Source organism: Garra rufa, chromosome 6 (assembly GCF_049309525.1).
Source record: "Garra rufa chromosome 6, GarRuf1.0, whole genome shotgun sequence".
In the NCBI taxonomy this organism is placed as follows: Eukaryota; Metazoa; Chordata; class Actinopteri; order Cypriniformes; family Cyprinidae; genus Garra; species Garra rufa.
The window spans coordinates 32,011,293-32,023,861 of NC_133366.1; the positions used below are offsets into that span (position 1 = coordinate 32,011,293).

General features: G+C 33.7%; 1 protein-coding gene across 1 annotated transcript in view; it reads left to right on the forward strand.

Moving 5' to 3' along the window:
* The window catches only part of sh3gl2a (SH3 domain containing GRB2 like 2a, endophilin A1), a 34,222-nt gene extending 27,408 nt beyond the window's left edge, over window positions 1-6,814 (forward strand). Inside the window, exons 6-9 of the mRNA XM_073842371.1 lie at window positions 1,416-1,574; window positions 2,446-2,549; window positions 4,760-4,878; window positions 4,965-6,814. Of these exons, the coding sequence (XP_073698472.1) occupies window positions 1,416-1,574; window positions 2,446-2,549; window positions 4,760-4,878; window positions 4,965-5,161 (579 nt within the window). The 3' untranslated portion in view covers window positions 5,162-6,814. The remainder of the gene's footprint in view (window positions 1-1,415; window positions 1,575-2,445; window positions 2,550-4,759; window positions 4,879-4,964) is intronic.
* Window positions 6,815-12,569: the final 5,755 nt, after the last annotated feature.

Consider the following 12,569-nt stretch of genomic DNA (forward strand, 5'->3'; position numbering starts at 1 on the left):
TCACTAACCTCCCACAATCCAGTCTAACCTGACAGTTAAAAGCTCTGAAATAGCACTGAGCCATATTCAAATTAAGTTATTCTCATAGCATATCATTAATTGTGGCTGTTTAGTCAAGACATCGCAATTACCAGCAGTTACAGTGTCACTGATCATCTCACTTCAGCCTTAACAGTTTCAGTGGCACATTTAAGCGTGGATTGTTTCATGAACTTGACACAAAGAGGTTGTTAGATGACAGAGGGGGCTGTTAAAAAAATATACTGAAAGCAGCTCGAGAATGAAGGTGCTAAATCTCATTTCACACACATCAGCAAAAATGGCTCATTTAATTCTAAGGTCAGAGAAAGGAGACAAAACTGGTCATAATTTCAGTCATAACTGTATTTGGATTTTATTAACTGTATTAACAATATTTTAAGTGAATATTAACAATAAAAATGTATGTATGACCTCTTTATTTACCAATGGTTCACTCATTTCATAATTTTTAGTTTTAGATTTGTTGAAGGCTACAGTTTGAAATATTCTTGTGATTATTATTACATTACAGTGAGAATATTTTGTAAAAGGGTCATTCTGTGTCAAGTCAACCAAACAACATCCTCGGCTCAATTTTTGATTTTTGCTAATATTATTTCTGAAGAAAGATAAACATGTATAGTGATGAAAGCCAAAATATTAACTGTCATGGATGAATATTTACTGACTAATCCACAATTTTTTTTAGAGGGGGTCAAAATGGCATATTTCACCTGACATTTAGAGCCAAATTACAGGGGGTTAAAAATGACATTATAAAGATGGCAGCATAATAATCTTACTTTTACACAGAGATTAGAAGTTCTATTAGTAAAATCTGTTGACTTTAGCTATCTTTGTTACATTATGTACCAATGATCATTCAAAAATGGGAAAACAGCACTTTCCAAGTTTTTACTCAAGTTTGCATGCCTGTAACTTAAGTAGTAAAGATATCTTAATGTCCTTTTAGATATTGGATCTCAACAAACTGTCTTTTTGGCATCGTAACTTTATGGCCCTACATGTGTAAAAATAACATTATGATGCTGCCATCTTCCTGAAGTCATTTTTACCCCTTGATATTTGCCTCTGAATCTTGGGTGAAAATTTACATTTTGACCACCCACTACAAAATAGTGGATTACTCAGTTAATATTCATCCATGACATTTAATATTTTGGCTTCCATAACTATTAATGTTTTACTTTCTTAAGAAAAAAAATTTGAGCCAGGGACTTCTGGTTGACACGGAATGACCCAATATTTGAAATGGCTTTGAAGAAGTCATACTTTGAAGAAGTCATACTTTGTCACAGTTGTTGATGCAGACATAACTAAATGTGTCACTAGAGGTCAGTAACTGAACGTTGCATTTTTTTCTGTTTTGACAGCATCACCTGAAAAAGTTGGAAGGGAGACGGTTGGACTTTGACTATAAGAAGAAAAGGCAAGGAAAAGTCACAGAAGATGAGATGAAACAGGCCTTGGAGAAGTTTGATGAATCAAAGGATGTTGCCGAGCAAAGCATGTTTAACCTTCTGGAGAGTGATGTAAGATCTGTGACCTGCCCTTTGCTTGCCCTTGTTCACAACCCATTTCATGCCTCCGTAAAGTTTCGTTTTACTTTTATCTCTCCCAGGGTCCAATGAGTCTTTCCCACTACACATTTCTATATGTTCTGAATCAATAACCCACAATAAATCGCAACATTCTCATGTTTTCATTGATGAGTTTATCTTATACAATGGCTATGTCTACATGGTTAATAGTCTGATTGCTAGCAGTAATCAAAGTAAGGAATACGATGTTTATATGATATGAGCAAACATTTTTAGTCCCGTTGACATGATACCTGCCATTATTTAGATTATTTGCTAAGAGGTGTGATGTTTTTGCTTTAAAATAGGCAGCCTTCAAGCCATTCCCGTGTACACGGACCTGTTCGGCAGTTCTAGGGTACATAGTCTCCCTCGTTTTGTAGATGCCACACTTCTGGGGAGCTCAGGAGGTTATGCTCATAGCTTACACGACATGGACATCATGTGTTTTATTGATGGTTGGAAACATTGGAATGGACACACTTCAGGCACATTTCCAGACATCAACGTGCATGATGCCAAGAAGTGTGGCTTCTTCTGTTCCAGCATGTTTTCGAACTCATGCATGAGCGAATAGTTAGATCGAAACAGCAGTACTCACAAATCAACACTTTTACTGTGATTTATGGTTACTCTAAATATGAACGTAATCCATAATCACAGTGTTTACATAAGCTTGCAGTACATCACAGTACTGCCTTTATTGCTTTATAAGGGTGCATGTAAATGTAGCCATTGTTTGTTAATCTTGACCTTCATATGCAATCAGTGAGGCATTATTTGCTTTCATGTGTAGTAGTTGATGTTCTAACTGTTTCTGCAGATTGAACAAGTGAGTCAGCTTTCGGCTCTGGTCCAAGCTCAGGTGAACTACCACAGACAGTCTGCAGAGATCCTTCAGCAGCTGTCCAGCAAGTTAGAGGACAGGTCTGTATTCTGGAACAAATCAACAATCATAAATCTTGTCTAAATGTTTCAGTGGTAGATTTCCCTTTCTCACAAAAAACTTTGCAATTACAGGCATCTTAACAAGTTACAAGTGTTTTCATGAAAAGCATTTCATTCTGGCAAACTGCATTCGTTTATGACAATTGCACATGATTTCTGAAATTATGAGTCCTTTTCTCAAAACTCTATACTCAAACCAAGCAAACATGTCTCTTGCAAAAACAGACACTTCAAAACTTATTAAACTGGTGTTTTGCACCATACTCAAACTGCCAACTACACATTGATGTGACAAATGTAAAACACTACAGTCTTGACTTTTGCATGTTCAGAGTGCAGTGTAGTGCACAGCATGATGCTTTTTGTCAAAGCATTCACACATACATGTACACTACCAGTCAAATGTTTTTGAACAGTTAACAGTTTGAATTAATTTGATCCAAGAATAAAAATATTTCTACTATTTAAAATAACTGCTTTCTATTTGAGAATATTTTAAAAGGTAATTTATTCCTGTGATAAAAGCTTAATTTTCAGCATCATTACTCCAGTTTTCAGTGTCACATGATACTGCAGAAATCATTCTAATATGCTGATTTGTTGTTTAAGAAACATTTATTATTATTATTATTATTATTATTATTGTTATTACTATAATAATTTATTAATAATAATAATAATACTATTAACAGATGAGTACTTTTTTATCAGGATTGATCAAAAAGTGATGATAAAGAATGTTACAAAGGATTTTTATTAATAAACTCTGTTCTTCTGAACTTTCTATTCATAAAAGAAACCTGAGAATATTCTGCTCAGCTGTTTTCCACATAAATGTTTTTGAGCAGTAAATCAGAATATTAGAATGATTTCTGAAGGATCATATGACTGAAGTAATTATGCCAAAAAAAAAATCAGGTTTGAAATCACAGGAATAAATTACGTTTCAAAATATATTTAAATAGAAAAAAGTTATTTTACATAGTAAAACTGTTTCAAAATGTTACTGTTTCTATAGTACTTCGGATCAAATAAATGCAGGCTTGGTGAGCGGAAAAAACTTTTGACTGATAGTGTATGTGTACAAATTCTGTACAGCATATATACTATACATTATGTATTCCTATTCAATATATTTACACTGTATATAGAAATTATTTCTAAGTGCACAAATTAGCTGTAAGTGTTTACACACTTGAAGACTAGTTGTAATTGGTAAATTGATGAGCCATTTTTAATGGCAGTTATTTCCAAACAAAAACGCCAAAGCTCTTAGTTTTAAATAATGTGTAATGTAGAGAACTGTTGAGTTCTTTTTTGTTTGTTTGTTTGTTTGTTTGTTTGTTTTTTTGGAAAGGCTTGTTACAGTTAACTAAAGCAGTACAGTAGCACACTCTGGTACTTTCAACTCCCATACCACAAAGTGCAAATGATTATAAAAAAAAGCAGTAACCCTAATAATAATGTTAAATTGTACTTTAAAGTGTTTTATTAGATCTTGCAGTCAATTAGAAACATTCAGTAAAATTAATGACATGATATTTGATAAAATATTTGTAATTAATCGAACATAGGTCAGTCAAAAAATCCTGCAAATGAAGATGATTTAAAAATGTCACATTTTTGTGGCAGACAAGCACTGTATATAGTTATTAGAAAAAAGTGGCTTTGTAAGTGTTTGTTTTATTTCAGTAGCATTATTTCATAGCAGTCTAATTTGGAGTTTGTCAGTCTGCCTGAGGTAGCCTGGGGGCCTTTGCACAGGATGCATTTTTGTATCCCACCTGCACTTGGGTGTTGCGGTACATCTCACTATATTGCATCACATCTCACATCAAGATTGTCACATTTTCAGCCGCTGTGTGAAGTTATAAATAGTTCAGCATATCTAGAGACTTCATTCATTTTTATTCTGTTGCACTCCATCTGTATTTGAACACAAAAACATCCTGTGTGAATGACCCCAACTGTTGTAAATCGATAAGTGTGGTTTGGTAAAGCACGTTAGTTGCCTGTAGTGGTGATGGTCTGACTACGAAAACATGCTTTGCATTTAGGCTTACTCAAAAGGTGGAACATTTCTTGAGTAAAAATGTCTTCTTTTTAATGTTTATTATTATTATTTTGGAAATGATAAAAGATTGTCAGGCCTAGATTTTATAATGTATGCTTGTTTCTTTGTTTGTCAGAATAAGAGAGGCTTCTAATAAGCCAAGAAGAGAGTATGTCCCCAAACCTCGCACTTCCATTGATTTCAGCGAGAACCACAATGGGAATATTGGGCACAGTGGCCCCTCCAGGTCACCAGGTAAGGCAATAAATATAATAAAATCTATGAAATGGAGGATTTCATTTTATGTTCAGTAAAGAATCCTTTTTTTCGCGCTGTTTCAGCTCCAATGGACCAGCCTTGCTGTCGGGCACTTTATGATTTCGACCCTGAAAATGAGGGTGAGCTAGGCTTCAAGGAAGGGGACATCATCACCTTAACCAGCAAGATTGATGACAACTGGTATGAAGGAATGGTCAATGGGCAATCTGGCTTCTTCCCTGTCAACTATGTAGATATCCTGGTAGCTTTACCCCACTAAGTCTTATGCATGTACCCCAATCATGACCTGACCAATCAAACCACATCTTCTGCAAGAAGAGAAAATAACCAAAACAAACAGCACAAACAGCTCTGTGGTATTTGCGCATAGGAAACAAGCAATGATAACATTTGAGTGCCCTTTCATAACTATTATTCCTGACTTGGAATGCCACCACTTGTATTAATTGATTTTATTTTCTCGAGGTTGATCTGACCTCTGCATTGCCTGCTGCTATTCCTACTGTATGTTCAGACATTGTTTTTCATTTTTGCCTGTTTCCATTTGCAACAACAAGCCATGAATTGGTCTCTTTATCCAAACCCTTTTTAAAAAAAAATCTGCAATAAAGTAATAACTTATTTTGGTATTACATTCTTAGCATAATGTATTTATGAAAAATGATTTGAAGGATATTAGTTATCAGGGTGATATGAAGTATTAAACATTTGAGGGATTTTTCTTTTCTTTGAAATTGCAATAATTGCAAAACGAATATGCTTTCACATCTTTCCTGTTCATAGTGTGAAATGTTCCCATGTTTAATGTCCTAAAACAAATTTTAGCCTTTAAGTGGTGTTAGATTTTACTATTTAAATAGATTAATATTTAGAAAAAAAAGAGAAAGGAAAGTGAATCTTTTATTTGTTGTTACAGTGTGTCATTCTATACGGTAACATTCTATATGGTCCATGAATCCTGTGGGCATTTTCAAGCTTCCATATCACATTCCGTAGATGGTAAACTGGTCACTAAAAGGCTACCCAAGATTCTTTCATGAAATTGTGTGCGTGTGCGTGTTACTATAAATATGCTTGAGTGTGTTATCTGAACCTATGAAACGGTGCATATCACATTTTTTCATATATTTTCTTTTCCTTTTGTAATGGTGAAGTGTGTAATTGATATGCTAATTATCACAACAAACAGAATTGTAAAGTAATGACTTTATAAACGGGTTATCCAACTACTCCACCATTGTTTAGAAAAACAGACAGACCCATTCTGAATTTGAAAGTGCCACAGAGCAAGTGTTTAAACTCTTCGAGAATATGATCACATTGTTGTTGCACTTCATCATGTTAAACCAGATTACGAGAAAGTATTGTAACATCACAACTACACTCATCACCTGATGTCTGATTAAGGACAAGAATGAACTGCTGACTGTAAATGATGTATAATTTGGTCTAAAATTTCCACAGACAGAATAAGATTATGTTCTTAAAAGATTTAAGTGTGTTTAGTTAATGTATTATTTATTATTGTCAAATCTTAGATCCCCTTTATATTTAAAAAAAATAATAAAGTGAGCATATATTGTATTGGCAGGACATTCCAATATTTTTTCAATTGTTGTTTATCCTCAGTGAGGTCTGTACAGTCATGTTTGTGTTTTATTTCCTATTTGTGTATAGTCATGTAACTATAGTACCATGTGTTACTTTTGGATCAGTGTTAAAGCATTTACCACTAGATATAAAATAGACACTGGATATTTATGAAAGTGCTGGGGGAGTGTTTAGTCGGAAAGCACTACATACTTTATCAACTCCAGCATGAATTTTCAGTGACTCATCTGAATTAATAGGCTTGTACTGAGAACGAAAAAAAAAATAAAATAGTGCAACTACAATAAAATCAACAGTTTAATGGTGCTGTGTGGAGTGTGTTTATTTTGCTTGACAACCAGTAGGTGATGCTGCCACAACACGGACTGATTATGTTTCCTTGTTTACCCTAGAATGCCAAAAATCAAAATTAGCAACATCAAATACTGAACAAGTTTCACTAATGTGTAATTGTTAATGAGTGCATTCAACATTCTTTAATATTTTTATGAGATTTAAAATTGATCAAGTTTTTCTTTCCGTTCCAACTAGAGACAAGAGTTCAGTTTATCATTTAACACCATCTATATCAGATATGTGTTTTTGATAAAGTACCACATGCTGGAGCAGTCTGTGGTATCAAAAGATATTGGTAATTACAGTAATTAAGTCAAAAGTTTGCATACACCTTGCAGAATCTGTAGTTAATTATTGTTAATAAAATGTTAAATTATTTTAACAAAATAAGAGGGATCATACAAAATGCATGTTATTTTTTATTTAGTGCTGACCTGAAAAAGATATTTCACATAAAAGACATTTACATATAGTCCACAAGAGAAAATAATAGTTGAATTTATAAAAAATTACCCCATTCAAAAGTTTACATACACCTGGTCCCAAAAATTCTTGCATTTTGTATGATCCCTCTTATTTTGGTAAAATAATGAACATTTTGCAGATTCTGCAAGGTGTATGTAAACTTTTGGCATCAACCGTATTTACAATCGGAACACTTTGTCCATTTCTACTACTAACAACATTACAGTAAATTGTTTTCAGAATATTTTTACTTCATATAATTTAAATTACAATAATAAAAATTATGATGCTAGATTAAAGAATATAAATAACAAACTGGTGGTGTTATCTTTGGTGTGTTGCCATTTTTGACACCCATTCACTGGGATTTTAAGATATTAATAGCATTGACCAAAAGCTTTCAACTGCTTCTCAGCCACCGATACTCTCCACCTCCACCCCCACCCCCACATGGCCCGCCCTGACACTGGCACGCCAGGGATGTGTCACTTCATCCTACAACCGTACTTACAGTCAGCGAGGCATATCATATCCGCCCTATGCTCTACCCCACCCCTCCATGAACACAAGCCAACCAGCAAGCTTCACTCTTACATGGCCACAATGTAAACATTTACCCTGTTCCCAGACTCACTGCGTGTCGGCAAACACACCAAAGACTAACAGTGTGCGTTGCAGATAGTGTGACTGAAAGTACATATTTGTAAATATACCTGTATTTCATGTCAGGAAATTGGTCTTTCATGTATGTCTATAAAAGATAATGTACAATCAATCATTATCACGCAACAAACTCACTGACAGGATGATCAGCACCCCAACAATGAATCATCAAGATCTGGTATCACCCTTAGTGTATAAGGCAAAGCTTTTCCCAGACAAGTGATTATTTATTCAGTGTTGCCTGGGACAATGGTCATTATTACTACATGTCTGAATGCTAAATGCATAAATGTGTCATGTATATGCCTATTTGTTTATTTATATACTTACAAATAGGGATGCACTAAAATGAAAATTCTTGGCCTGGGCTGAAGGTTGATTACCGCACAAGGTTTTTCGTGTTTTTTCCCCATAGATTTTTCCTATTTTTTTCACCATTGCATAAATTTAATAGACAATATTTGCTTTTTACAGTTTTGTCTTGCTTTTCAAAGAAAAAAATGAATTACAAAACAACAATTTATAAATGTTTATTTAACACTGAACATTTTTAACATTCTAGTAGACATTAAGCCTACAAACAAAGCACAATTTAACTTAAAATGAATAAGTTAGTAAAATAATATTCTTTGGCCATTTTTAAGACCCCCTTCTTGAATCAGGCATGTGTTTGTACAAATTTATGTACAAATAAATGCAGCAAGGACAAATTAATGTAAAAATAAATGCAGCCTTGCTGAGCAAATGAGAATGTTATAATACATGTATTAATAGAGCTGTTGTAATGATTGTTATCATTATTTTTGTTACTTTTTATTTTATTTTACAGAACAACAGTAAAATTACAATACTAACATTTATGAATGTTGATTGTTATTTTGGCGGAAACCCGCAAGAAGTCCTCAGTACTACTTTTTGCTTAAAGCAGCAGATTTATGAATGACTCTCATCAGGCAGATTTCCCTTGCGCTTTGGACTTTGAACCCTGGCTAATGCAGTGCTGTCAGAATAAATACAATTCTTGTGTGTATTAGACAACATAACGTTCTGTCATTTCTTTACTAATGGTTTGAGCCCATTTCGCGATTTCAGTCATCATACAGTAACCAGCAAAATGCTTTTTTTAAAAAGCTTTAAAAAATTTTTTAAATGCTTCCACACTGCCGACATATTTGCTGCATTAGTGCGCGCCTCTATTTGATTGTATCACGTTATTGTTCGGTATAATTAATTCAGCCTTTTCGCTTATTCGGTAAAACACCAAAAGAGCTTTTTTTTGTTATTTTCGGCTGAATAATTTGGGTTGCCGAACATTCAGTGCATCCCTACTTACAATATATACATTGTTATCCTAAAATATTCATGTTAATATGACACAGATATCTCATTAATTACCTAGCCTGTGGCAGTCTAATCTGTCCTGCCAAAGTTTCTTAAAAAGCAGGTCATATGCCTTTTAAAAAAAATAGCTTTAACGTAGCTATCCTTCAATGTAAACGGTCAGCAAAGTTGTTAATCAAAAAAGTGCATGATGAATAAAGATACTGTCTTTAAAATGTAAGAGTCAACTCTAAGCCGCCGTCACTAGGTAATATATTAGCATAATCCCAATCTGCCCGCAAAAAAATTAACACTCTGACCTGCCCACAAACACTTCCACTAGTTAGTGTTTACAACATGTCGAGAAGACGATGTGCTCTTCGCTGTGAAAGCAAGTTTTTGTTTTCATTACCGAAAGATGTTAATGTGAAGAATCAGTGGATAAAATTAATTTCTTTCCACAATACCACGTCAATACAATTCAAACCTTTTGTTGGCTGCTTGTCATTTTAGAGGACTGCTTCTCTAATCGTGGTGAATGCTTGTCCATGAAAGATATGTCCGTACCTTCTTTATTTGCACCAACAAGCGTATCTAAACCACAATTTGTAAGTATGATTAATACGTTATGTGTACATTTTCAATTGAGTGCTCAAAATATCAAGGTTTGTGATGTATACCTAGCGCAGCTTTAGGTTTCCGAGTATACCACGATATTACTGTCTTACTGAAATATTTCTGATAATTTGCTGTGAACCCACTATTTCCTAAGAATGTGTTGATTAATGTAACTGTCGTTGTTCTAATTACTTTGTTTAGTAAAAAAGAATGTAGACATATTTTGGTTTACAAACTGTATTGTTTCATCAGTTAGTCACGTAGCACTTGGCTAACGTATCCACCATTATTGTTTTGTAAAGTGTTTACAGTTTAGCAGCTAAACTTTAGCTGTGGGCACGATTTTGCTTGCATTATACGGAAAGACCAATCACAACAGACTTGGCCAACTGACCAATCAGAGCACAGTAGGCTTATGGAAGAGAGGGGTTTACTGACCTTAAACTTAGAACTGCTTCGAATGAATAGTTTCGAAATCATTGCAAAATGTATATTCTGAGAAAATTACGTTTTCTGATGTTGCAGGGGACTTCAACGCAATATTAGGACACTTTGAAATACCATAGGACATGCTCTTAAATGAACAAAAAATATTTTGGTGACACTTCACAATAGTTAATGCAGTAAAGTTAATAAACAATGAGTTTGAATTTGTTACAGACTTAATTAATCTTTGTTTATGTTAGTCAATAAAATAAATTGAACTGTTCATTGTTAGTTCATTGTAGCTCAGGGCCATTAAATAATACTAACAGATACAACTGTTGAGTTTAACAATGCATTAGTTAATGTTGAAATTAGCTGATTAATAAAGATGCTAGAAGTATTTTTCATTGTTCGCAATTAAAGTATTAAATGTATATACTGTATTTTTCATTGTTAGGAATGTAGTTAACCTACGTTAACAAATAGAACTTTAAGTGCTACAGATATATTTACACCTCAAATAAAGATCTCTGAGGTTCAAATAATGTAATTTGAACTTAAATCGAAATTTTAAACAAGGCTTAGTGCACTTATCAAATTGCAAAAGGCTGGGCTCACAAAAATTAAAACAAAAAACTAGAATGTATATTGTCTTATTCCAGTAATAACAATTCTGGATGATCTTAAATCTCTCCTAGGCATAGTCAAAGACCTCAAATCGGCCGTGTAACATGCATACACACATTAATAAATTAGGTCATCAAATTGCATTGCTAATCATTACCTAAATGTCAGAAATATTTGATGCAAACAGCATGAGTCACTCCTTGGACGATGCGGAGGACTGGCAGAGAAGAGTGTGTTTGCCTGTGTTCTTACATGTTTAACTTGCTGGTGTTCTCACATACTTTCTCTTTTGAGCAGCAGCCTGAGCTCTCATCACCAAGCAAGGGCTGATAATTCCTTGTCTTTCAGCTCCCCTCAAAAGAGCCCGTGATTGGAGATGACAAATGAGGCGGTAAGACAGGTCAGACTGCAACAAGCTCAGGTGTGCTAACATGACTGTTAGAGTGTCAATGCACGAATCCAACAATCGTTTAGACTAAAGTTTGATGGAAACTTCTTCCTAAATAAAACCTTTAAAACAATCACTTTTTTATTTTATGCATTTCTTCTTTTTCTTTTCGCCAGATTTTATTTTAACCTGCCTAATATTTGAAACATTAATGTAGGAGACATGATAATCAGAGACATTTCTGTTGGAGTACAACTATTCCTCACAGCAAAAAAGACAGAAAGGATATGTACTCTAATTACTCATAGAATTAATCTAAAGTAGCACCAGGTAAGAGTTAAATTGGAAGGAGAAAAAAAACATGCTAAGGTTGAAGGCCAGAAGTGGCAGTAGGAATGTGTGTGGGTGTAAGACGGAGAAACCTCTCTAAATATTGTGTCTGTTAAAGTGTTCCTGCCTGCACCAGTGCTCTAATAGTGGGCCTGGAGCCTATTTTATGACCTAACGTCCAGATCTGTGTCATGTCTCCAGTCAATCAGAATTTGAGTAGGAATTTATATAAGGGGCCAGATAGCAAAAAAGGAGAGAATTTTCCCTCAATAGTCCACACACAATAAGTTTTAATATAATTATAAAATTATATAATATTCATTTTCAGAACATAAAATGTGATGCCACTAAATATTTTTACTTTTTTATATTTTTATTTTTTACTATTTAATAACTATTTGAACTATTATGTCAAAGGTATGTGCATTTGATCAAATAAATGTAAAAAATACAGTAATACTGTTGTGAAATGTTGAAATGTAAAATAACTGTAGTATCAATTTGAAATGTAATTTATTCCTGTGATGGTAAAGCTGAAATTTCTGCAGCCATTACTCCCAGTCTACTCCAGTGTCACATGATCCTTCAGAAATCATTTAAATATGCTAATTGGAGCTCAAATAACATTTCTTATTATTATAGTTGTTGTTGTTTTTTTTTGTTGTTGTTTTTAAGAAGGTTTAAAAAATTAGAAATATAATTTATGGTAGCGATGTATAAATATCCTTTGTCGCTTTTAATTAATGTATTGCATGCTAAATAAAAGTATTAATTTCTTTTTGAAATTTTGAAAAGTAGTTGGTATATACAGTCAAACCAAAATTTATTTAGAGACCAGATATAATTTTTGATCATTTTTTGCTAGTGAGTGCAGAATAAAGTA